The 27175-nt window shown below is 40.1% G+C and overlaps 1 protein-coding gene across 2 annotated transcripts in view; it reads left to right on the forward strand.

Annotated features, from left to right (window-relative positions):
• Window positions 1-13640: 13640 nt before the first annotated feature.
• The window catches only part of SSPN (sarcospan), a 45547-nt gene continuing 32012 nt past the window's right edge, over window positions 13641-27175 (forward strand). Inside the window, exon 1 of one of the 2 annotated variants that reach the window (XM_032159868.2) lies at window positions 13641-13798. Coding sequence is in view for 1 of the 2 variants with exons in the window: in XM_032159867.2 (XP_032015758.1) it covers window positions 13940-14218 (279 nt within the window). In the remaining variant the exon portion in view is untranslated. Of the gene's footprint in view, window positions 13799-13835; window positions 14219-27175 lie in introns of those variants that run through there. The other variant, XM_032159867.2, reaches the window with a different exon arrangement.

The raw sequence follows: 27175 nt of genomic DNA on the forward strand, positions 1-27175 counted from the left end.
AGTGAGATAAATCACCTGACAGAAACCAGTAAACTAAACGCGGCACATTGATGCCTGTCATTAGAATACCTGTGAGTGGAGGATAGCACTGTGCAACTTAAAAACAGAAGGTCAAAGATTGCCTTTTAAGAAATGGAAACGTATATGTAGAAATAAATGTTGTCCTTTTCAAAGTATTGATAGTTGCTTTGGAAGACCTTCCACTCATGCAGTCTTGCTATTTCTCCATGTATTTTTGTTAGTTATTTTTTTTAGCATTGCTTTTAAACTCTGTGTGACACATTATTTTGAATCGTCTATATGGGAGCCAATAGTATTCTTGAAGGATGGCTTTAGGCTTTGGAATAATTGACAGTTGTTTAGAGGTGAGTAAATCACGTGTCAGGATCAGAAGAGTTTAGTACTGGGCGTGGGCTCTCCTGGATTTGAGTCCAGCACTGTCATCTACTCGTAGTAAGACCATGGGTTAGTGAAACAGCTGATGTGAGCCTCACTGGAATAGTTAGTCACTCATTCAGTCAGTCACTCAGTCATTCCATAGAGGTGTACTGAGCCTTCACTATGGGGAGTGGAAAACAGAAGATGAGGGATGGAGTGATTACCTCTGACTCTAAATTTCTGTCCTAGGTTGGTGATTGATCTTTTTTAAAAATAAAAATAACAGACTAAGTTTACACGAGTATTAAGTAGTAAGAATGATATTATTTTGGATGGCTTTTAAATCATCATTGATGAAATTTTCCAAAGAAAATGTTTTGAGCAACTATAGTTTTAGTAAGTAAAAATTCAACTTTTTTAATGACAAAGGTGAAGGACCAGGCTCATTTCAGGTGCATTAGTTTGGTATCTGGATCCCTTTCTCCCTTCCCCTTCCCCTTCCCCTCCCTTCCCTTTCCTTTCCTTCCCTCCCCTCCAGTGGCTTGCAATCCTAGTCATGCAGCAAAATAATCTATGGCATCTTTGAACAGTACTGAAAAATATGTAGAGGGTTTTAAATATGTGGAGTCTTTTAAAAGTGCCTACCTTTTTTTTTTTTTTTTGTGATGGAGTCTCTCTGTCACCCAGGCTGAAGTGAAGTGGTGCAATCGGTGCTCACTACCACCTCCGCCTCCTGGGTTCAAGTGATTCTCCAGCCTCAGCCTCCCGAGTAGCTGGGATTACAGGCACACGCCACCATGGCTGGCTAATTTTTGTATTTTTTTAAGTAGAGACAGAATTTTACCCTGTTGGCCAGGCTGGTCTCGAACTCTTGACCTCAAGTGATCCACCTGCCTCAGCCTCCCAAAGTGCTTGGATTACAGGCATGAGCCACCATGCCCAGCCTAAAAGTACATACTTTAAAAAGTACATACAGGTGCTGTATGCCAACCCTCTTCCTGAATTATAATTTCCTGAGGAAGGTCTAAGTCATAGGCATTTAAAAAGAGAAACATGGGTGATTTGGACACACAATTCAGAATAAGAACTGCGTTTATGATAACCCCTTGTAGTTTTACAAATTTCTACATTTATATTAGTATATTATACCTACCTTTTCTCATAAAACTTTCTTGTAGAAATGGGGTTTCGCTATTTTTCCCAGGCTGGTCTCGAACTCCTAGGTTCAAATAATTGGCCCTCCTCAGCCTCTCAAAGTGTTAGGATTACTGGCGTGAGCCACTGCGCCCGGTCCCAAACTTTCCTTTAAAAAATTTTATTGTAGCACATCTTATCAAAGCTAAATTCAATGAATATATGGAAATCTGATCCAGAGAGAATTTCTCCGTCTACTGAGTTGTAACATCTCCTTAATTGAGCATTTATTATGTAATTAATTCTGTGTTTGTTGTTTGGGTGACTGACTATGAAAGAAAATTAGAATTCAATCTCTAGCCAAAATGACCAATTTTAGAAATTAGGGAAGATGTTGATAGTATTATGAAAGGGGCATTCAGAATACTGAGATCTTCTGCAAGCCACAGCCACCGCTCCTCATGAATCCCTGAGGATATAAACAGGGAATGCCGCCAGTTGCTGGCTGGGCTTTGTAGCCGGACACCACTGCCAGTCGGAGGGTGATTCTGAACTGGATCACGAAGCCTGGGCTAGACACTCATAGTGAGCCTCTTCATAGTTCCTGGTCATCACCCCAAATTGTACTGCACTTTCGATGGCAACGTGAAAGGAAGAAACCGGAAAAAAAGGGAAATTGTCAGTGAATAAGAGCACCAGAGAGCCATAGGTTTCTTAGGGAGCAGCCCCTGACTCAGCCAGCTGCCTCTGGTTCTGCGTGGACACTTGAGGAGAAAAGGAGCGAGCAAGCTCACCCAGCTTCCAACCAATGAGCTAGAGGGTGTGCTGGAATCCAATAAGCCCACAGTCGCTTGTGAGGGGTGGCAGTCAAGGTGTGGGGTGGAAAATGGAACATTCCTACTCTAAAGCCTGCAGATGACAATCTGAATGGGCAAAGAGTAAGGAATTCCTTTTTGGGATTTGCAAAGCACTGTGTATATTTATACATTGAAGTTATTTACAACAACATATTTTAAGTGTCTGTTTTCTGCAGTCCCTCCTACTCATTTTCCTTAGTGCTAACACAGTTCCTAGCATGCAGTAACCATAATACCTTATAAATGAATGAAAACTATCATATAAACAATTACAGAATCCAAAACTATATAAATAATAACTGATGTGACACATGCCACTTCATAGAAGTTCAAGGAAGACACAGTTCAGTGGCCTGGATAGTTAGGAAAATCTTCACAGAGAAAGTGGGCTTGGGATAGACCCTTAGGCAGAGTAAACTTTTTATTTACATACATCTGACCTGGACTGTGAACTCTCTTTTTGGATGTTGGAGGAAAGTGAAAATCAGCTGACACTTTGAAACATAAATTAACATAAATCGGAAATCTGTCCAAAGAACTTTAGTGGTCTATGTGGTCAATATATAGACCACTTAGTGGCATAATTAATTTCTGTTCTAGATGAGCATCCACAGAGGAAAGACTATTACAGAAAATGGTAAATAAAGTGAAAAAAATTTCTCTCATAGACAGGAATGGAGTGAAAACTTAGTTTTGAAAACTAAGGGTTTTTTTTTTTTACATCATAATGTAATGTGCTCATCAGAAGACAACAAAAATAGGGAGAAAAGGAAAATATTCACGTCCCATGAGCAACCATTTTTACATCTCAGTGAGTTTTTTTCTAGGTGCTAGAAATCTCAAGCAGCTTGCTTCAATAAACATTTCACATATCCTTCCTTTTCTTCTCTTATGATACTTCCCCCGCTGTCTCTAAACAGAATGTACACTGAGATTATTTTGATTTATAATATGGATTGCTTAGGTTTTAGAAACAGAACTTACGCCAATGCTTGAACTGAAAATAATCCATGATATTGAAAAAAATGCTCCTTTCCAAAATTTACATGACGTAGTCAATATCTCAGTATGGGCTGCCTGTACAGCATTCTTTCTTTAGTTCATTCAATAAACATTTATTGAGTGCCTAATATTGCCAAGCAACCTGGTAGGCACTGGTGATGAAAGGCAGGTTCCTGCCCATGAGGAGCAACTTGCTTATGGACAAAAAAACATGTTAAGTAAAAAATAGTTGTTGAGGAAGATTGCAAATGATTGACAGTCATGGGATTCCTAAACTCTGGCCAGACTTTGCTTCTTTACTATTGAGGTCTGCTGTCTTCTCAGGGGCCAACAAAAGGGCTGGGTATTTAGTCGGTCAGCTCTTCCCCGACTCACACAGCAGCTTGTACTGGTCTGATTATACCTTTACTCCCCTGGGCAGGGGAGAAAAGAAGTGACACTAGGAAGCATTGTTTCCAAGGACTAGGAATAGGGAAGGGGCTGTAGGCTGGGTGAAAAGTTGAGGTCAGTCTGAGATGATGACCTGACCGAACCAGCAGGCCCACCCTGACACATACCAGAGTTACCTCAGAGATAAACAACCACAAGCCATGAGTGACCACCTGCTCTGCCAAGTCTGTGAGTGATTAGTTCCCTGCACATTTCCCAACACAGACTGTGCCTGAGATTGACATGCTGTAGTAGAGCGACTTTGCCCTGTGTGCCTGTCTGTGCCTTACACACAATTCTGTCCCAGCATGTGTCATGCTTTATGACACTTCCCTGATTATGTGTCTGTCTCCCTTCAGTTGAATGTGAGCTCCTTGAGGGCAGGAACCTGCCTTTTTATCACCAGTGCCTCCCAGGTTGCTTGGCAATATCAGGCACTCCATAAATGTTTCTTGAATGAACTAAAGAAAGAATGCTTTGTAAGCAGTCTACTACTGAGAAGAAATAAAATGAAAAGGCAAAAGTTAGTCTTTAGAAAATGAAAGCTTCCTTTTGCCTTAAGGGACAGCAAGTGTTGAGCTTAGCTTGGGATGTGTCCTGGCAGGTTTTTAGAGGACTTAATCACGAGGGTACACCCCAAACATAACTGCATCAGGAATGTTAAAACAAAACAAAACAAAACAAAACAAAACAAAACAAAACAAAAAACCGTTTTAAGTGCTTTGCAGGTGCTTCTGACCTGCATCTCTGGCTAAAAACTGGTGCATATAAGTATCTATTAACATACCACTTAATTTTATGATTTAGGTTAATAAAGGAGCAACAAAAGTTCCAGTTATAATTAAATAGTTGAGCATGACACTTAACTGATACAAATACACCTCAGCTAAAAGTGGTACCGATTATTAAAAGGCACCTGGCATTTCCTCATATGCCAAATTGCAAAAGCATTATAAGTAGACACCATATAAAATATCTCTCCTGCCCTAGAATGGCTTCATGTCTTCCCACACAAGTTGACAAAAACATTCTGTTATTCAGTTTTCTTGTCCTTTTGGAAATGAACTCACTGCTCACTTGTCATTTCAACACACTTTCTTTTGCTTCTGCAGGTCTGTTATTGTAGAGATGAGGATGCCCATAGGCTGTGCTGAGTGAGATTCACCTGGGTTACTGCCTAAGTCGGGGAACCTTCACTTTTAAGAGATAGAAATAACTCACTTAAAGAAAAGGAATATTTACTGGCTTGGTTATGTATTAACCATTCATCCAGTATGGATGGAGCCTCTAAGTGTGTGTCAGCTATGGTGACGCGGTGGTAAACAAGACAGTCTCCTGCGCTGGGATGTTCGGGATGAGCTTGCTTCAGCTGTAATTGTTTTCTCAGGCTCAAATAGTGTCATCAAGCCTCTCTCTCTCTTTCTTCCCCTTTCCCCACTCCATCTTTTTGGTTCTTTTAGCCTCTGTTTCTCTTTGTACATTGGCCTTATTCTCTTCTGTCCTGGAAAGACTGTCTTCAAGTAGTGGGAAAGGAAGCCCACCACTGGTAGTTCCCCTTCCAAAAGGAAGAAAGGCCTGCACCCTTCACCCCAGAATCCTTGTCTCATGCCTACTGGAAGGGGTCTGATTCATCCTGCTCTGGCTTAGTCCTCCCTGTGCCCAACCCTTAACCCCATGGCAGAGATGCCAAGCTTGGCCAGGCCAGGCCCCAGGGCTTGCTGTTACGGTCATGAAGTGGGCAGCAGTCCCACAGACCATGTTGGTGAGGGTGAGGGATCTTTCCACGATATAAAGAGAGATTTTTAGGCCCCTAAAATGATGTCCAATACACCATGTGTGAGATTTTAGGGAGGAAAACATTAGGGAAATGTGAACATTTTCTTGCCAAGATCTGACTAAATGTAGCTTAATGTTAGATTACTGAAACATTGTTTTTGATACACCAGCAATTCAGTAACTTCTATGAGATAATTTGAAATCAGTTGGGGAAATCCAGTGTGAATTTCCTACTTATTGTGATGTAACCGTCACGAGGTGCACGGCAAAAGATCAGAAATAAAACGGCAGACTTTTTATGATTGGCTGGGGTGGGCAACATAGCATCTGAGTATAGTCACTTCCCTGCACCAGCAGGTGGGGTCAGAGGTAGAAGGAGGGGAATGGGCTAAAATGATGCACTTATAGAAGAAAGAGCACTGCACTATGTTCCTCTAGGGGTCATTCTGGAAAAGTCTCAATTACAGAATTAGGTGTGAGTGCAGAGAGTGGTGGTGAGGAAAAATAAAATGATATTGTGAAGCAAAGCACTAATTCAGCAGTTGAAACTTCAGTGATACCAGGCAGTGAGTGTAAGAGAAGAACAGGGAGGATGATAGTTTTTGTGGAGGGTATAAGAAGAGTAAGAATGAGGACAAGATTGCCGAAGAGAAATTGCACAGAAAGATAATGCATAGGAAGGGAAAACTGAATAGGAAAAGAGGGCAGGGCTAGGATACTGGCTAACAAGGACTAATTATTTACCCACACCAGGAAATGTTCTCCATGCTTGCATCAACTATTGTACTTATAGTTCATAGCAACCTTCTGAGGTAGGTACTTGTAATATTCACATTTTGCAGAGAGGAAGTCGAGGCGTAGAGAGGTTAAGGAACGTGTCCACAATCACACAGCTGGTAAGAATTAGAGCTGAGACTGGGACTCAGGCCGTCTGGGCTCAGCATCTGTACTCATAACCACATAAAAATGAAAGAATTCATAGAAGTATAGGGGAAAAAGAACACGACCCACAAGGCTTTGTCATAGGGCCAAAGATGTCTTTAAAGGTGGTGATGACTAGATATGGAACCAAATACAGGGAGGTAAGTCCATGGAAACATGCATATTATACAAATGATCAAAGATGTCAGTCTGGCTTACAGTCAGACAATGACTCAGCTATTCTAACTAAAGAAGAGGATTACTGGTCAAAATGAAAATCTTATAGTTTATGTATGACACAGGGTGTTTAATGTTATTACTTAGAAAACCTAATTATAATTCATCCCTGTGTCCTGGTTGAGTTATTCCTAAGGACAACTCTCCAAACAAAATAAAAATGGACAAAATATGCAGTTCAAGGATTTTAAAGAAATGTTGTTTGTATCAGAAATATCTGAATCCAGATCACACCATGACGAGTTAGGATTTATAAATATTTATTAAAGCCATATTACAACCTTTGCACTGTGCTAGGCACTGTAGGACCGATGGTGATTAAGGAAGCATTGTTTCTGCACTCATGGGACTTATGGTCAGGACTCCAGACAGCCTTTGTTCTCACTAACCTGGTATGTGGCGGGGATGTCTGTCCACACAGCACTGTATTCTCTTAACCTGTCTGATTGCCTATATGTGCAATGTACTTATGCAATTTTTTTGTACAATAAAAAATCTAAGTCATTCAGCTAAGATAAAAAGTAAGTGGAAAGGGCACTGAATTTAGAGAAAGAAGATCTAGGTTTTTTGTTTTTTTTTGTTTTTTTTTTTTTTTTAATGTAACCTGAAATGGTTACTTAGCCACTCTGAGGAAATTCCAACTTCACATGGTTTTGGTCATATTTAAAGAGATAATATGTAAGAGTACTTCATAGCCTATAAAGATACATAAACCTTTCTGTAAATAAGTTGTCATTGTAATTATAATTTACAGAAAATATGTTTTTGCCTATTTTAAAGGAATTGTTCAGAAAATGTTTTATTAAAACTCACCTGTGCTTTCAAGATATAGCAGTAAAATATGCTGTGGGATAGGATATGGAAGTAGAATGTCTCTATATCCCAAAAGTGCATTATTGAGAAGAAAAATACTGATCCTACATTCATACGTACATATCTAGGAACTCTCAGCTGTCTTTCTCCCACCCTGCGAACTCAACTGCATTCTAGATAGTCTTACATTCTTTCCTCCCACCTCAGCCTATGAAGGACTTTCCTCTAAGACTTTCCCATCTCAAGGAACTTATGTGATCAAATGTCCCCTCCCTCAGGTATCCCTATCACTTTCTACCTCAGCACGCAAGCATACTCAAGTGTCTTCCATTAAATTTAAAAAAAAGGCAAACCATTCTTTGACTTTATATTGCCCCTTTAGCTGCAGCTTTTTCTCTTTCCTTCCCTTCACAGCTAAGTGTCTCGATAGATTCCTTTACATGTATTCTCCTCCTTATTCACCTCCTGTTCATTCTTAAACTCATCAAAATCTTGGAACTGCCAGATTGTTCTGGAAAAGGTAACCAATGACCACCTTGTTATTAAAGTCTGTGGATACCTTATATTTACTTCATGTGATTTCTCTGTAGAGTTCAAGGACAGAGTGAATTTGAGGCACTTTTGGAACTTTTATATGGAGATGTGGATAGGTATTTGCATTTGCAGACCTAGAGCTAAGAAGAGAAGTCTGGCCTCCTAAGATAGATAGATTTGGGAGTCTTCAGTGAAGCCATGGAACATGTAGTATAAGAAGAAAGAGGCTGAAGAAAGGAATCATGGGGTTTACCAGCGTTTAGGAGATCAGCAAAGGCAGAACAATCCATGAAGAAACTTGAGAAGGAGGATATGATGATTTAAAAATACACCTTTAATACCCTTTGATTTTTTGGTATGCTTCTTTTCAATAGATGGATCTTATTCTCCCCTTGCATGTGGGCTGGACTTTGTGACTTGATTTTAAAGAGCTGAGTAACTCAAGTGTTGCTAAGTGACTTCTGGGGCTGTACATGCAAAGAATTTCATTTGCCTTGCTTTCTCAGTCTCGGAGTCAGTTATTCTAAAGCCAGCCACCATGTTGTGAGGATACTCAAGCAGCCCTCTGGATGGGCCATCTGGAAAGGAAACAATGCGCTTACAAGATGCATTAGCTGCCTGGGAAGCAGATCCTCCTGCTTCAGCTAAGACTGGACCCTCCTGATCCCAGGCCTCCAGTCTTGAAGTCTTTCAGCTGAGAGTCGAGAGATAACAGGAAGAAACAAACCATCCCTGCTGTGTGCTGTTTGAATATTTGACCCACAGAAACCATGAAATAATAATTACTGTTTCAAATCACTGAATGTTGGGGTGATTTGTTATTGTAGCAATAGATAATTGAAACAGGATCTAGAATGGCAGTAGAGGCATTAGGAGAGTTTGGTGAGATAAATTTATAAAAAGCCTCCTACTTGTTCTATTATTAATTACTGAGGGACATCCAGTGACTTCCCTGTATTTCTCGTTTTATTACACTTTTAAAAATTGAGATGTCGTTGTATACAATAACATGCACAGATCCTAAGTGTTGTTCAATGACTTTTGACAACTAACACCCATATGATCACCACCTAAGATATAGGAGACTTACTTCCATCACCCAGAAAGTCACCTCTTACTGCTTTCGAGACAATTCTCTCATCCCAATGCCACAATCACTTTTTAAATTACCATAGATTCATTTTGCCTTCTAAAATTTTTATATAAATGGAATTATGCAGTATGTATTATTTTGTGTCTGGTTTCTTTCACTCAGCACACTGTTAATGAGATTTATCCAAGTCATCGCCTGCATCAATAGTTTACCCCTTTTCTTATTAGCAAGTGGTATTCCACTGTAATGGATATGCCACAATTTGTTTATCCATTCTTCTCCTGTATTTCTCAATTAAAATAAATTTAGTTATTTCTACAGTATCATATGCAGTGGAAAAATCAAAATTACATGTAGACAAATTTTGTATTATAAAAAGCACCTTAAAAATAGGTGAAATGCGTGATTAAATGATTGAGATTTATCATTTCTATAGCCCTCCAGAGAATGAAAAAGTTAAGCCAGGTATGGTGGCATGTGCCTATGGTCCTAGCTGCTCAGGAAGCTGATCTGGGAGGATTGTTTGAGCACAGGTTTGAGTCCAGCCTGTGCAACATAGACCCCATCTCCAGGGAAGAAAGAGAATGAGAAAGTCATAAGCCCTTTGTTGACCATAAAGATTGCATTGTCCATATGATATTTAAGTACAAACTTGCAAGCAAAAATTATAAATGGGCCAATTCTGCTGAGAAAAAAATTGAGCCCAGAGACACATTTAGAATTAATGACATTGAAATAAAGAAAATAAAAAAATAGGAGTTGCTTTAATTTGTTCTACACACACACTCACACACAAATACACACACAGAGGTCAGCAATATCCCTAGAGTCATTTTAGGTATGGAGGCCAGCAAGGCATATGGGGGCAGCAGTCCTGCATATCACAAATGAATTCCCAATTGTTTTCTGCAGAGTATTTGATACTTCTTTAAATCGAATCTAATTGAACATTTTAGATATATTTAGTTACATATGAAAAAGACTTGATATAGACCTTGGAAATGTAATAATTTTTTTCTGAAATGCTTTTTTGTTCTTGGGGAATGTAAGATCATGTGTTTGAGAATATGTTGGTTTAAAGATTATTTCTAGTTGGGTTTCCTAAGGACATTTTGTTAATCACACTAGTTTTAAAGAGTTATCATCTTCCCCGTTCTGAACTTCTGATGCACAAGTACTTCAAAATAATGTTAAGTTTGAGATAGACTGCAAAGATAGAGATACTGGCTTGATTTTGTTTTCTCCCCCAAGAGGATCAAAATAATCTAAACTATATATTAACTACTCTCCTGCAGTTTCTAATTTACAATCTTTGTCGGTTTTGAATTATGGAAGCAGCCAAGAGTATCCGAAAACACTTTGTTTCTACTGTGCCTTTTTTCCCGGTAATATAAATATCTGAAGAGGTTATTGCTTAACCTATAAAATAGTGACATCATAATTTATGAATACTGAAAATCCCAGTTCATTTCTGTTAAACTCTGTGATGAGCTAGACGTGATGATTTTTTCTCAGCGGAAAGGACATGTAAAAGGAAGAGTTTTCTTTGTTGTATTCTTAATGACAGTCTGATCTATTTTAGCCTTGATTACTCCCTATCACTATTTGACAGTAACTTTTCTTTGTTTCTACTTTCAAATACCAATTAAGTGAAAATGACATCCTCATCACTATCATCTCATGGTATTACCAAAGACCAGGCCTCCTCAAACACGGACTCAACCATGCTGTTGGGAAACTGAGCAGGCGTGAGTTTCCCTAGACCGCCAAAGGCTGAAAATTGTAGTCTGCAGTTGTAATCAGACTAGAAGAATTTCAGTGCATCTGGGATGTTGTTCATTTACATTGCTTTTATTTGTAACATGCCTCAGTGAGGCAATTAAAAGTAAGCTTTTTAAAAAATAATATATGTACAACTGTTTTACAACAGTAAGCCACTAGTCTGAAACTCAGAAGACAAATGTATAGCAATATCCTATTGTTTGACTATTTAAACTTACATATAATTTAACGTTTTGAGGAAAAGGCTAAAAATGTTTCACTTCTAATTACATGACAGTTTGGCCATATGGTCAGCAAACAGAGCTTGTATCTAGTTATAAACTAGTACTAATAGGAATAATGGTCTCCATTGACCATTAAATATATATTATGGTGATGAATCAAGATATTTTTGTAAAGTACTCATCTTTAGATCTAAGTTTGTAATTAACTCTATTATAGATACTATGCTACCCATGATAATTAAATTGTTTAAAATCACAATTTAAACAGTCTAGCCACTTGTTTGCCTATAGGCAATATACATACAGGAAGTAATTAATAAAACAGTTAATCCTCTAGACCATTGGCTTTGGAGTTCACATCTGGTTCCACTTACCCCCATTCATAAGTAGGCTAGTGACTTTAATCCAATTACTTAATAATTCTCATACTCAAATTTTTTCATCTTTAAAAGTGGAAACTATAATTATAAGGTGGTTATAAGGGGTGACAGTAAAATATGTAAAGCACCTGTCATGTGTTTGTTACAGAATACTCAGTAATAGGTAGCTATATTGTTAATAACAACACATACTTGATTCCAGGTAGTCAATTGACTTTCTGTAAATATTTACCATATTTACATAGGAAAACCAGGCATTTTCTTGTTTTGTCATTTGGGTTCTTCTCAGTCAGGCCCAAGTCAGGTGGGTATCCTGGTATAACGCCAGTTTTTATTTGTCTGTTCACAATAGAAACCCCTTGTGGTGTGATGGCCCCAAAGCTGACCATAACCTTGCCTCAGCCACCTTGTTTTTCTGGTAAGAGTAAGTGCTATTTCCACTGCCTCTGCATGGAACTGGGATGTGTGGTTTAGACTCTGTTTTCTAAGCAAATGTATTTGTTCCATGAACCATTATTTTTCTCACTGGTCCAGAAGGAAGGCATAAGGAGAACACCGAAGTTCATGGGTAAGGGTGAAGTATATACTTTTTGTCTTCAAAGTTACTTTTGTGGGGACTTGACAGTTTACAAAAAGAGCTGATGATGATTAGTTTCTAATTCTAAAGCAAACAGCAGGGAGTTGGACTTTCTTTAAATTTGCTGATAGCAAACAAGCTAGGAGTAGCCTTTATACTAACATCTTGGCAACGTCACTTATTTTTTAATATAGCTTTCTGAATGTTACAATGATCATACCAAAAGAGATATAAATACCCCCAAAGTGATGGGATCATTTTTTAGTGGTTTTGCTGAAATTTGCTCTAAGTGCTACTGAGTAGAGGTATGCAGGAATAAGAATAATCAGTTTTATTGATTTCTGCTGTGACTCTGGGCCAGGACCAAGTCTATTTGAACATCTTTATATCCTAGCACATTGTAGGTGCTTGAAAAATAACTCTTAAATATTGACTGAGTAGAAGTGTCTATCTCTAAGATGGACAATCCAATCCCCCTAAGCACTGCCGTGGAGATGAGTGAAGACTAACTAGGAGTCTTGCTCTGTTGCCCAGGCTGGACTGCAGTGCCATGATCGTGGCTCACTACAACCTCTGCCTCCCAGGTTCAAGCGATTCTCCTGCCTCAGCCTCCTGAGTAGCTGAGACTACAGGTGTGTGCCACCACGCCTGACTAATTTTTGTATTTTTAGTGGAGACAGGGTTTCACCATGTTGGCCAGGCTGGTCTTGAACTCCTGACCTTGTGATCTGCCCACCTCGGCCTCCCAAAGTGCTCGGATTACAGGCGTGAGCCACCACGCCCGGCTAACAGAGCTTTTAAAAACAAATACACGTGAGAGGCCGGGTGCATGGTGGCTCACGCCTGTAATCCCAGCACTTTGGGAAGCTGAAGCAGCAGGATCCCTTGAAGCCAGGAGTTCAAGACCAGTTTGGACAACATAATGAGATCCCATCTCTATGAAAAAATAAAAAAAAATTAGCCAGGTGTGGTGGTGATTGCCTGTAGTCCCAGCCACTTGGAGACTGAGGAGAGAGAAGCTATTGAGTCCGGGAGTCTGAGGCTGCAGTGAGCTAGGATGGTGACACTGCACTCCAGCCTGGGCAACACAGTGAGCCCCTGTTTGGAAAATAATAATAATAATTAATAATATATGTGAAAGAGAGTTCACAATTAGTCCAATATCTTTAGAAAGATATCTTTAGAAAGATTCAAAAACACCTGAATGCGAAAAAAATGCCTTTATTCATTTGTCAGCTGGATTACAGAAAGTAGGAAGAAAAGAGTCGTGCCTCTGTAGGAAACTAACAACGACTTAACTTCTGGAAATGACTTCGCAGCTTAGAGCCCAGCAATGCCTATTTTGGATTAAACTGTGTATTAATTAAGCTCAAACGATTTCAACATTCATCACCTTGCATTGCACCTCACAGAAAGCAAAACCAAAACAATCCTGGAGTTTTGAGTGAGAAAAACAGACGCCCCGCACTCGCACACGCGCGCACTCGCAGCCTGTCTAAAGTGCACAGGCTCAGGCGGCCAAGGGACCCGCGCCGCTTCCCGCGGGTGACCTGCAAACCCTGCCCGGAGCCCGGCAGGCGCTGCGTCCCGGCGCGTTGGCAGTTGGCGACCCCCCTCGAATCCCCCTCTGCTGCGGGCTCCCCGTGGCCTTTGGAGGCTCAGTGAGTCGGCTCCAAATGTTTTCCATATTTGTTCAGCCTCCATAATTCGAATACCAGGGCAGGCCGAGCCAGCCGCGCACCGCGCTCCAGGGCCCAGGGCGCCGCACACGCACCCACCAACCCACCCAGCCTCGCAGCGCCATGGGCAAGAACAAGCAGCCCCGCGGCCAGCAGAGACAGGGGGGCCCGCCGGCCGCGGACGCCGCTGGGCCCGACGACATGGAGCCGAAGGAGGGCACGGGGGCCCCCAAGGAGTGCGGGGAGGAGGAGCCCCGGACCTGCTGCGGCTGCCGGTTCCCGCTGCTGCTCGCCCTGCTGCAGCTGGCCCTGGGCATCGCCGTGACCGTGGTGGGCTTCCTCATGGCGAGCATCAGCTCCTCCCTGCTAGTCAGGGACACTCCATTTTGGGCTGGGATCATTGTAAGCATCGAGTCTGTTTTGCCTAAGCGCGTTTGCCAAACAGGACTGCGAAGTCGCATGGTCGAGTTGAGACTAACCCAGCTGCATGTGCCCTTCCCCGGGTTCACTCCTCTAACTCGCGCTCTGCTTGGTGACTGATGCGTGGGGCACTGGGTTTTCCCGGGCGGGGCAGGGCTGGACGCGGTAGGGCTCCTGTCCCTCTCCTGCTCGCCGCTCCCAGCGCCTTCACGAGGCCTGACTCTGACGCTCTGGAGCTGGGGAGTTCATTTCAAAACCTGCTTATTTTGGTCAGACTGAACAGCCTCAATAACAACAGCGGATTCATTCGGGCTTTTTCCTTATCCTATTACCCAGATCCCACCCACCCCTGTCCTTAAACAAGTGGCAAAAAGTGAATTAAGTTCATCTAGTAAAAGCAGGAGAGGAGAAAGCCTGTACTTGGAGTTGCCACGTTGAGTAGCATTCATTTTATGTTTTAAACTGAGGCTCCGTTAGTAAGTTTCATGAAATGATGGGCTAAGGCAGGAAATGCGACTACAGCAAGCACAGCCTTAATCCACTGGAGTCTAAAGTGGGATAAACCCAGGGCGCTGGCCATGGCAGAAGTATATTTGGGACTCCACCGATGGATGTACTGTTCTAAGTAGAGCAGTACTCAGCTGTTGTGAGTGTTGAAACGTGTAGCATACTTGGCTTGATTAAATGAATTCTTTAATGTAAAACGGGTGCCACTAACTGAATACCTACTGTGTGCCCGCCCTGCTAGCGGTCTGACATGTATTATTTCTAATCCCCACATCATCCTGATGGGATCGTTTTAATCATTCTCATTTCTCAAATGAGGGAACCCAGGCCAGACTCACCCAGGGTCATGAGTGGGTAAAGCATTCAGCCATGCTGATTCCTTTTTATGCTAGACTATATCTGCATTTTCCTCATTGAACCACGCTGCCACCACATTTGGTTTGTAACTTTAATATTATGTTATATTACAGTGTCTTGTAGCTTATTAAACTCTTTCACATGCATTATTTCATTTGACCCACGGAACAACACTTTGAAGTGAGAACTGTTATTCCTTTTGGATGTGAGGAAATAGGCTAAGAGAAGTTAGATGACATTCTCAAGGCCAGAGATTGAATGTGGTCGAATCAGGGGAAACTAGAAATGACATTTTTGACTCCTCATCTCATATTGCATCCTTACTTCTATTACTGATCACAGGAACTATAACTCACAAAACATCCCTCAAAATAATTTTGTATCAGGGACACACATTAGAGAGACCTGATATATATGCATCGATGGAGGTATTTCCTAATTAAGATTATTTGAATACACAAATTTTTGCATAGTAATTTAAAACTTTAATTTTTGTACTAAGAATTCCCATGAAATTATCATGATTGGAGTTTTCTAAATCAAGTGATTTTAAAAATAGCTTTTCAGTAAGATAAACTGGGTATTTCAGGCACCTCAGTGACTATCCACATACCCGGGGGAAAAATGTCTGTCCTTTAATGCCAGGAGAATTAAAACAAACAAAGAATGAAGCTCTTTCATTCAATGTTTTTGAATATCATTTGCCAATGTGTTCTCCATCCTTCCTTTATTGCAGCTTCAAAAAGCTCAGCACCGAAGAGGCAAATTAGATGGAGAAAAAACTTATTTTAAGGTTTAAGGCATGAACATACAAACCGTGCAACCCAGAAATTTTATGAACTAACCCCCCCGGGGGAGATGTTGTTCCTAATTGCCCTGGAAGCTCCCTGGGTGTTGCACAAAGGGCATTATATACAGCCGGGTCTCTGCTCTTTCTGGTTTTCCTTTTTATCATCTAGGATTCATTTGAAGTTTGCTCTCAGTACATAGCCCTAATGAAATCTGTCATCTTAGATTTTCTTTCAACTGAGAATCTGTGTAGAGGAGAGCAGCTAGTAGAGATGTCCTGAGACTGGCGAGGAGGGTCTCTGAGGAGCCAGGCCAGGAACAACTCTCATCCTAGCAGGGCCGGAATTTGGGCAATGTGTCACTGTCTCACACAGACACCACGCTCTGCTTGTCCTCACCACTCTGTCTGTGGTTGGTCACAGGGCACTTTTCCAAGCTTTCAGGGAAGGGAAAAGACAGCAAGGCAGATGGCAAAGTGCAGGTGTGTACACACCACACCTGGTGTTGAGCACCAGCTCAGCCACTGTGTGCCGAATAACTTTGAGTTTTTGCGGGGGGGAGGGTTTGGAGACAGAGACTTGCTCTGTCACCCAGGCTGGAGTGCAGTGGCACAATTTTGGCTCACTGCAACCTCCCCCTCCCAGGTTCAAGAGATTCTCGTGCCTCAGCCTCCTAAGTAGCTGGAATTACAGGCGTGTGCCACCACACCTAACTTGTGTGCCAAATAACTTGTGTGCTAACTTGTGTTCCGAATAACTTTGGACAAGTTACTTAACTTCTCTAGGTTTCCATTTCTTTACTAACAAAATCAGAATGATAATAATTCCTACCTTTTCGGGTTGCCCTGAGGATGAAATAAATTAATACATGTAAAGCACTTAAAATAGTGCCAACAAATGGCATGATTCAATGAGTTAGCTTTACTTATTAGCTTCTTGGGAAGCAGTCACTGGCAGTGTCACTCTTCAGAGGAAAGGTGGCTTTATTTCATCTCTAGACTCGCAAAACTATCATTTTTGACTCGCTACGTTTCCAAGACTAGTTTGAACCCTGAAGAAAATATCAGTTTGGCCGTCTCACCTTTCTCTGTTCTCAGCCAAGTTACTATGTAGCAATCACAGTGGTATTTGATTGGTCCAGTACTTTCTGAATCTTTTTGGAGGTTTATAAAAATGAACTTGGAGGACAGTGGCCTCCCCAAGGTCATTTTTCCTTTGGGATATGCAGTGATTCAGGGCTGGTATATAATGCCGGGTTATATCAGTTTTCCCTGTTCAGGAGCCCCACCAAACCAAAGCCATCCAGGCCCATCCCTGGGGCTGAGGCTGAGTCACACTGGCTCCGGGATGTAGGCTGAAGCCAAGCTGAGTGAGGCACCCACGCCGTCTACAACTTTCCATGCTTCATTCTTCTGTTTCCCTTTATTCTGGTTGCCTCTTCTCATGTGTTCATCACTTCATTGTACAGGGGCCACTCTCCCATTAACTTGGAATTTGGGGATTGCCATTTCCTTAACAGAACCTGGATATATGGGTAAATCCACTTATGTGACTTCTCTTTGACCAATGCCTGGGTGACTTGATGAATATTCAAGGTGTGGTTACAGACTAAAGAGGCCCTTGGTGATCTATGATCAGAAATTTATGTCCAGTGGAATTTTAGGAAAACAAATAGGTCATTTCTTATCTATCCATAAATGTGACTCCAATCCCCAATCAAAGGATGATTGAAGTCTTTTTACTTCGATTACAAAAGATTCCTGTAAGGGGGGGAAAAACCCAGAATGGAGTCACTATGGAGACTATGTGACCTGTAAAACTGCTGTTCGTGTGTTATACTTCTTTATAGATGGCTTGAGGGTTGTAAGTCATACTGCAATGACAAAACAAAGTGAAATAGCAACTTTTGAGGATGCACTTGGCTGGGTACAGGGGATCCTAGGACAGAGACGTTTGTTCTGCATTTTATTCTGTTAATGGCTTCAGTAGCTAAGTCAGATGGGAATTCAAGTTTGCTCATTTTTCTGGAATTCTTATTGATGAAAAATGTGTAAGGATTGAAGTAATCTAAGGACTTTGGGGATTTTACTTCTCACTCAAATGAATAGTTTTAGTTTAGGTAAAGCATCGCATGCTTAACCTTTGGTTTTCCCTTCTTCATTCAGTAACATCTGTGGAGGGTGTCTGCTGTGCTACGCATTGGCCTAAAAATAATGAATCCACTACCTGGAGGAGATCTCCAGATCCTGATGGACACATGCCCTTATTATATCTGACAGTAATGAATACTTCCGATTAGAAAATTTAACGTACACAAATATTTTTAAGATCCATTTACCTTTCAAAGTATTCCACTTGCAGTGATTTATTTGCTTTGGCATCTCTACTCTGAAGTCAATTTAAGTGCAAACTCTTGCTTCTCATCCCCAGTGAATATGTTTAGTATTCGATATTCTCTTGGCCCTTGTAGGGAATATTCCCATGGAAAGTGAGAATTTCTTTGCCTTACTGTGCTTTTTAGCTTCCCCCACTCTCCCTCCATTGCTCCCATACCCCACTCAGTGAAGTAAAAACCCTGAGATAAATACTGCATTAATCACATTGGAAAGTTTAAGGTAAGGGCTTAAAAGATAGGGAAGAATATTTCCTTTATTTAATGTCGTTTGTAAAACTCATCACATGAATCTGTAATGATTAAAAGTCCTGTCAAAAATTTCAGTAACAGTTTTCACATGTTAACTTATCCTAAGAAATTCAAGTTGCAGGTTTATTCAGGTTTTAAAAACCGATTTTAAGTCTTGCCTTAATGGAAGGGAAAATTGGGTGGTTTATTTATTTATTTATTTTAAAGCAGCATATACCATGAAGTTCACAAGCAGACATATGACATATAGCAAATAAGGAACAAATATAGTTGTTATCCAGAATTTATAAGCAGGGAAAGTAAGATAATAATTTAGCTAAATGGTTTGACCATGATTATGAAAAGTAACTGGAAGAGTGGAAGGTTTGGCATTAGGGTATGGGATAAACCCTCAAGTCCAGAAGCTAAATGTGGTGTTAACTTTCTATAGAGGTGTATTGACATTTGAAAATTTTAATCTGGAATTATATTTTTAGGAGTACACTGCATAGTAACACATTATTCTTCATATTGGGACTTTAATATGCTTCCAAAATATAATGTCGCATCCCTGGTATCCCTGGGAAATAATTTTTATTATGGCAACTGCCACAGGATTGTTAGGAACTGAGGAGAGATAATTACATGACCCAACTCAATCTCCATTGAATACATAGAACAATGACAGGAAAATTATTATATAGGCATAGGAAGTTCTCATAGTAAGTATAAAAATGGAATGCAATTGAATTATTTTGGCAAAAGAAGTTTATATCTATCTATCTATATCTATCTATCTATCTATCTATCTATCTATCTATCTATCTATCTATGGAAATAAAATGGAATATTCAAGAATTTGGTGAGGCCGGGCACAGTGTCTTACACCTGTAATCCTGGCACTTTGGGAGGCCAAGGCAGGCAGATTGCATGAGCTCAGGATTTTGAGACCAGCCTAGGCAAAATGGCAAAATCCCATCTCTGCCAAAAATACAAAAATTTAGCTGGGTGTGGTGGCACCCACCTGTAGTCTCAGCTACTTGGGAGGCTGAGGTGGGAGGATCACTTCAGCCTGCAAGGCAGAGGTTGCAGTGAGCTGAGATTGCACCACTGCACTCCAGTCTGGGCAACAGAGTGAGACCCCATAACAGGAAAAAAAAACAAAAAGAATTTGGTGAAATGTTTCCTGAAATAATTTCAGGAATAGAATAAAGAATAAGATAGGTTAAGATTGAACAACATCATTAGATGTTCAGAATCAGCAGGAGAAATGTGTTTTCGCCTCTACTTACAGCCTTCTACTAAGCCTGATGTGCAAAGGCCAAGAGAGTGCTTATATAATGAGGAAATTGTCCCTAAATCTTCTTTTTAAAAAAAAATGAGAAGGGGCAGGTTCTGATCATTTTTTTAATCCTGTCTTGTGGATATATTCAACTCAGAAAGTTAGTCTCTGGAAGCTTTTGAGATGTCAGTCATCGTTTTGGATTTAATTTTTTGATAGAAATACTGATACATAGAATTTTGGGATAATCAAATGAAAAATAAATTAGTTTATTCTCTTACTTTAAGTAATATTCTTAGGGCCACTATATATACCCTGACACATAATGGATAGTTAATAAATGTTGAACTGAAATCTATTCCATACTTGCCATTATCAGAGCTTCTGTTTGAACATGCATATGTCCATTTTTAAGCTATATACAGTCATCCCTTAGTATCTGCAGGGGATTGGTTCTGGGACTCCTGATACCAAAATTCACAGATACTCAAGTCCCTTCTGTAAAATGGTGTAGTATTCACATACAATTTATGCACATCCTACATATGCTTTAAATCATTTCTAGATTACTTATAATACCTAATACAATATAAATACGATGTAAACAGTTGACACACTATATTATTTAGGGAATATTGACATGAAAAAGTCTGTACATGTTCAGTACAGATGCAACCATTCTTTTTTTATCCAAATGTTTTTGATCTGTGGTTGATTAAATTCATGGATATGGAACCCACTGATAGAGAGGGCTGACTGTAGTTGTATATTCAAACACAGACAAATTTATTTATGACATTTAAGACAACTATGAGGTAATAGTAAGAAATGTGTTATTACTCCAGTTTGGCTTCTGGATTCTAGAAGAATTCAGAACATATTAACTTAACATTACTTAGATTTTTTATTTCATGTTATAAAATGGCAGGACTCAGGAAGGTCATTTGACTTATTTTGCACTCTCCTAACTAGAATAGGACATATTAGGATTGATGTGGCTGAATGCTAGATGTTGATATTACCACTCTCACCTTTTATGAAGAAAGCAATGGCATAGGTTTCTCTAATGTTTGGTCTAACAGGTGAATAGATAGATTGCCAATATGATGCCCTCTTTCAGTGTGGTCTGAGAAAATGGATGTTTCCTAGACTTGCTCTTGGTTTAGCTGTATCTGAGACATTTCTATTAAGGATCGTCTTTCACTGGATCCACTTGATTGTATTGTGCCCTGAAGGGTTAATGATAACATTAAAAGGAAACACATAAGGTTATGTTGAAGAGTTCAGCATATATGTTTCTATGTTACTGTAGGATAGTGTATTAGTCTGTTCTCACACTGCTATAAAGATACCATGTGAGACTAATTTATAAAGAAAGGAGGTTTAATTGACTCACCATTCCACATGGCTGAGGAGGCCTCAGGAAACTTACAATCATGGCAGAAGGCAAAGGAGAAGCAAATCATGTCTTACAGGGCTGCAGGAGAGACAGCACTGGGGAAACTGCCACTTATAAGCCATCAGATCTCATGAGAACTCACTATCACGAGAAGAGCATAGGGGGAACCACCCGCATGATCAAACCACCTTCCACCAGGTTTCCCCCTCCACACATGGGGATTACAATTCGAGAGAGATTTGAGTGGGGACACAGAACCAAACCATATCAGACAAGAATGTAATCTAGTCATTAAACTTTAATTAGGTATAATTCACTGCAAAATGCAGTTCATTTTTAGGTCTTCCATCCTGGCAAACTAAGAAAGTACTGTTCAAAAAATGTCCATCAAAATCCAGAGCTGGATGAGACCTCATGATGTCATAGTTTAACCTTCCAGTTATTATTTACTGTAAATGTTCAAGTCTAGGTTTATCACGATGAGTTCATAAGCTTACAGTGAACTTCTTTTAAAAAAATAGATGCTGGGAACAGGCTTTACAGCATAAGCTATATAAGAACCTATTCCATAGGCACACCCTCTTTCAGATGCTTTGGATGCAGTCTCAGATCTCTGTGTATTGAGATAAAACTTGGCAAGAGTAACTGTCAGATGCCTGAGTGAAGCAGCTCACTCCATCACCCTGGTTAATTTTAAAATTCATATGTGTACACCTACACATATGGCATTAACTAAAATACATTTTTCTTTCTGTCTTAGTCGGCTCAGGCTGCTATAACAAAATACTGTAGACTGGGTGGCTTAAACAGCAAACATTCATTTTCTCACAGTTCTGGAGACTGGAATTCCAAGATCAGGGTGTCAGCATGGTCAGGGGCTGGAGAGGGTTCTCTTCTTGGCTTGCAGGCAGCTGCCTTTTTGCTGTGTGCTCACGTGGTCTTTTCTCAGTTCCTGCATGTGAAGAGAAGAAGAGATCTCTTCCTCTTCTCATGAATCCTCCAATCCTGTTGGATTAGGACCCCATGCTTAAGATCTTATTTAACCTTAATTACCTCCTAAAAGCCCTATCTCCAAATATAGTTACTTTTGAGGTTAGAGCTTCAACATATGACTTAGGGGGACACAATTCAGTCCATAGCACTTCCAGTGAGGGTTATACATTTGCACAACAACCTCAGTGATTCTTAAGCTCGTTTCACAGCTTATTATTGAAAGCCCTACGGCTTTCTTGGAACAGCTAGAGGTCTGAGTGTTTCCGATGGGTATTCTGAGCCAGTAATCTGACACACGGAGGTATGATGGGGTGGTGTAGCTCCGTGCTCATGCCAGTAGTGAGACATATGGAGGAAGTTGTTTTCATTGCATTTACAGTTGCTTCTTTTGTCAAATTTCTGTAAAAATAAAATCAAGTAAATCTAGCTAGTGAATACAATTCTAAGGTTAACTTAGGCATTTCCTTTGCTGCATTAACTCTTTAAGGCTTAGGAACCTCCATGCTGTAAATTCCTGCATTTCTTTATGCTCCAGGGAGTACCCTGATGTCAAGATGTAGCTCAAGGATACTTTGGCTTCTGGTGCAAAGGTGGCTGGCTGAGTGGTACCGTTGGGGAATGCTTATATGTTCAGCCATTGACCAAGCCTGTTGTCCTGTGGGGGGTAGTGATAGCATACTGTGGGCACCCCCCACCCGCCCTTTGAGCCTTATGAGGTAATAGCCTTTAGTAGGTGCCTTCACTCTTTGGTAGACCTTCACTTTGACACACATTTAAGGGCTTCTCATTGGATTCTGTTCACTCACTTAAGAAGTCCTGAGCTGGGCTCTGCTTTTCCTTCACCAAGTACTGTATTGCACAAACCCAAGCCACCCAAGAGGGAAAGACCAGGGAAGACTAAAACATGCAGCCTTTCATAACAATTGGTCCAATCTCAGTTCCAAAACGAAAAGGCATGGCCACGATGGGATACTGTAAGCTCTCCAGTTTGAGTTTTGAGCATATGTAAAGTCGGTGCTCTCTGACCTAATGTTGCTAGAGCCACAGTCCCTTCCTAATTGTGAATTTCATAAACGTGAGTGTTTCAGTACGGTGTTTCCCGGGGCTGGCAAAAGTCCAGTAAGTGACGGGACGTTAGAAAGCAGACACTTTGTTAACAAATGAGCATTCTCAGATTCTGCTGAAGAAGTTCTGTTGGACCTGCTTCTAATCTTTTCAGAAATGAGCAACTCTGCCCTGGCTGGGAGTGCCACGGTACTGAGAAAGGTGGTGAGAAACCTGGAGGATGCGCTTTTAAGTGGCATTCCACTCAGTTGTTTTTAAAGCGTTAGATTCAGCATTCATTGTAAGGAGCAATTAAAAACCCCTTTAAGATATGTTATTATCAAGCCCTCTCTCTTGTATGGAAGATAATGACAGGAGACCAGAAAAGTGGGAGGGGGGTGCTAATGTGTTAACTAGACTTTGACGAGGGAGAGAATTTTAGCTTTATTACTAGGTGGGGGGGAAAAAAAAACACTTCCTTGGCTGGCTTCCTTCTAAAGTATCAGGTGTGGCATGCATATCAGGCCATTAGCCTGATCTCACAGGCTTAGCCCCATCTCACATTTAGCTCTGCCAGGAAAGCTATGAAGGAGGCAAGGGCAACAGCATTTCAGTCCTCATCAATTCTGTTGGAGGGTGGAGGTGCTCTTCTCTCAGGCAGAAACTTACAGGAGGACTGCGCCTACCTCAGGAAGACAGTGGGGCACCCAAGGCTTCACGAGGGCAGACTCGGACTCCCTAAGGCAAATCATAAATCAGAAGGGATTTCTTCATGACTGCATACGGAATTCTGTGTACAGAATTTGAATCTTTTAGTTTATGAGTTACACGTTCAATAAGTTTATGTACTTCTCCCAGGCTCTTTGCTAGTCAGGTTCTGAAACAGAAGGACCAAACCCACACAGGTTGGTTTCGTCTCATAATCTTTCCATGAACAAGTAATTTGAGAAGCCTCTTAAAGGGCTTTGGTGTGCATTAAGGGCTCGAGACCAACTAGGAATTTTTAAATGCACATAGGGTGACCGTAACTATTGTGTTATAGAACCCTCAAGAAAGAATTCTTCTTCAGTCACCAAATCGTGTGCGTCACAAATTTTTCCACCTCAAGACCTCCCTGAAGCTTTGCTCCCCTTCTCTCGGTACTCACACACACACATCACAAAAAGCTCAGTGTCTGGCTAACCCGTGTTGCCATGGGAGGCGAGGGGGAAACGTAGGAGAGGCTGCAGGCTGCTTGGGGACACTGACCTCCTCATGTTGAAAAGGACAAAACACTTTCAAAGGAGAAGTAATATTAGAATATATATTACTTTATGTTCCCTTATACTGTTTTTCATAAAGTACTCTCAATTAGAAAAGCCACTTGATAATATTTTTAAAGGTTGAACAAGATGGTTCTCTCATTTACACTCCCATTCCAGTGTTACATAATTCAATTTATACTGATTTACTGTATAATTTCTATGCACTGTGCTATTTAATATGTTTATATTTATTGTACTATTCAACATATATGAACCCAGGAGTTTAATGTAGAATTATCTCTGCAGTCATTTCTAGAATGGGACCTAATTTGAGAACTGACTTAATTATGGCGAAGTAATGAAATCCAGCCCATGACTACACCACTGGAGTGGGCTCAATCCACATCAGCGAGATTCCTTCCCCTCTTCTGAGGGCTTGAAAAATCCCCAAGTGAAACAAATAAACTATAGGTTGTTTATTTCTTCCCACAAATACTGTTTGTAACAATTCTGCCCCTCCTGTTGATTCATGAGAAAGGCTGGAACACAATCTTTGATTCTCTTACATTCTTTGGAAATTGATTATTTTGCAAGAATAAGTATTTATAGAACTTGGTGATTCGTTTCTGGTAAGTCATCACAAGAGTTAGTCAGGAGTAGAAGCCTATAAAAGGGTGCTTACTGGTGAAACAGAACCGTCTCACACCCTAGCCACTCTCCCTCTGTATTTTCATATACCAGGTATGGTGCCCCCAGGAGCTTAGTCTCTGGGTGAGGAAACACAGGTACAACTAACTGCAATTTCGTTTTAAAAACAAAATGCCAAGGTGGTGCCTTAAACAATGTACCGTGCTAGCACAGAGAAGAACATGATGAACCCTCAGGGTAAGATCAGAAAAAGAAAGGAGAGGGGGTCTGAAATTTGAGGAATGGCTCCAGCTTTGGAGTCAGGGTAGAATTCTGGCTCTACTAATGTAGAATCATTTTCCAAAAAATATTTGGTAATGATTTTTACGTTTTCATTTCTGTGTGAATTTGAACAAATGTCAGTAATTCTGTGCAATTCTATGATTTTTAAGATTATAAACATTTCAATTGCATAATAACATAGAAAATAATAAAATGCCCACTTATCCATTCCTAGCTTTGCTAAATTTTAGTATTTTGTAATAATTGCTTTTTTATTATTTTTTAAGAAAGAAAACATTACATTGCATTGAAGTCTCCCGTGTTTCATTTCTTAATCAAATTCCCCTACCCCTCCCATCTTCCCCACAGATATGTACTATCCTGAATTTGGTATTTTTATGCATAAGCCTGTTTTCATATTTGAAAATATGTATATATCCATAACCAACATGTCATATTTTAATTTTTATACAGATGGTATCATATCATTTCTGCTCAATATCGTTTTTGAGATTTATTTATAATATTACACAGATACCATTCATTCATGTTTGCTATACTGAATTTCACTGTTAGAAATGTACAACAATGGTCAGGTACAGTGGCTCACACCTGTAATCCCAGCACTTTGGGAGGCCAAGGCAGGAGGATTGCTTGAGCCTAGGAGTTCAAGCCTGGGCAACATGGCAAAACCCTGTCTCTACAACAAATACTTTTTGTAGAGAAATTAGCTGGGTGTGGTGGCATGTGCCTGTTTTTCCAGCTACTCAGGAGGCTGAAGTGGGAGGATCATTTGAACCTGGGAGGTTGAGACAGTGGTGAGCCATGATCACACCACCACACTTCAGCCTGGGCAACAGAGCAAGACCCTGTCTCAAAAAAAATGTGGTGGTGGGGGGGGAGGATATATAACAGTTAATTCATTCGTTCTCCTGTTGAAGAAAATTTGTTTTCAAAAATGATTTTTTATTTTGCATTTACAGTGTTACAGTGGATATTCTTGTCTATGACTCCCTGTGCACATAAAGTCTTGTTAAGGCATATTCCTAGAAGTCAAATTGTTGGGTCATAAGATATAGGCATCGTCAAATTACTAGATATTGCCAAGTCACTACCACAAATCCAAATTGGACTAACTTACACCTCACCTCCACCAATGGTAAATCAGAGTTCTTTACCTATCTTGTGTGCAATGGTATCTTGTGTTAATTTGCATTTTGGGGTTGCTACTGGAGTTGAACATATTTTGTGTTGATTGGCCATTTTATTTTGTTTTCTATCGTTTATTTATTCAAAAAATATTTTCTATGGGTTGTTTGTTTCTTATTTATTTATAGGATTTGTTACTTTTGTTACTTAATCTTTGTGGTTTTAGGTAGTACAAATATCTTTTTCTGGTTGGTATCATGTCTTTTATTTATGGTGTTTTTGTTATGAAAAAAGATTTAATCTTCATATATTTGTATTTATCAGTTCTTTTTGTATGGATTTGATATAGTTTAAAGAAATTTTTCCCTACTCCAAGGCCATAAAAATATTTTTCTATACCATTTTCTAAAAATGTTAAAGGTTTGCTTTTGGGTATTCATATCTTTATTATAAGTGGTTTCTTTTTGCAATGATGTGAAGGGTCTATGTATTTTTTTCTCACATGGATTGATAATTGTTTTAGCACCATTTAATAAGTAATCAGTCCTTTTCACAGTGATCTGTTACATCCGTTTATCATCTGTCAAGTTTCCATATTAGATTTGCTTTGTGATTTTCCTTAGTTCTATTGTTTTATTTGGCTA

This window comes from Hylobates moloch, unplaced genomic scaffold (assembly GCF_009828535.3).
Source record: "Hylobates moloch isolate HMO894 unplaced genomic scaffold, HMol_V3 SCAFFOLD_8, whole genome shotgun sequence".
Lineage (NCBI taxonomy): Eukaryota > Metazoa > Chordata > Mammalia > Primates > Hylobatidae > Hylobates > Hylobates moloch.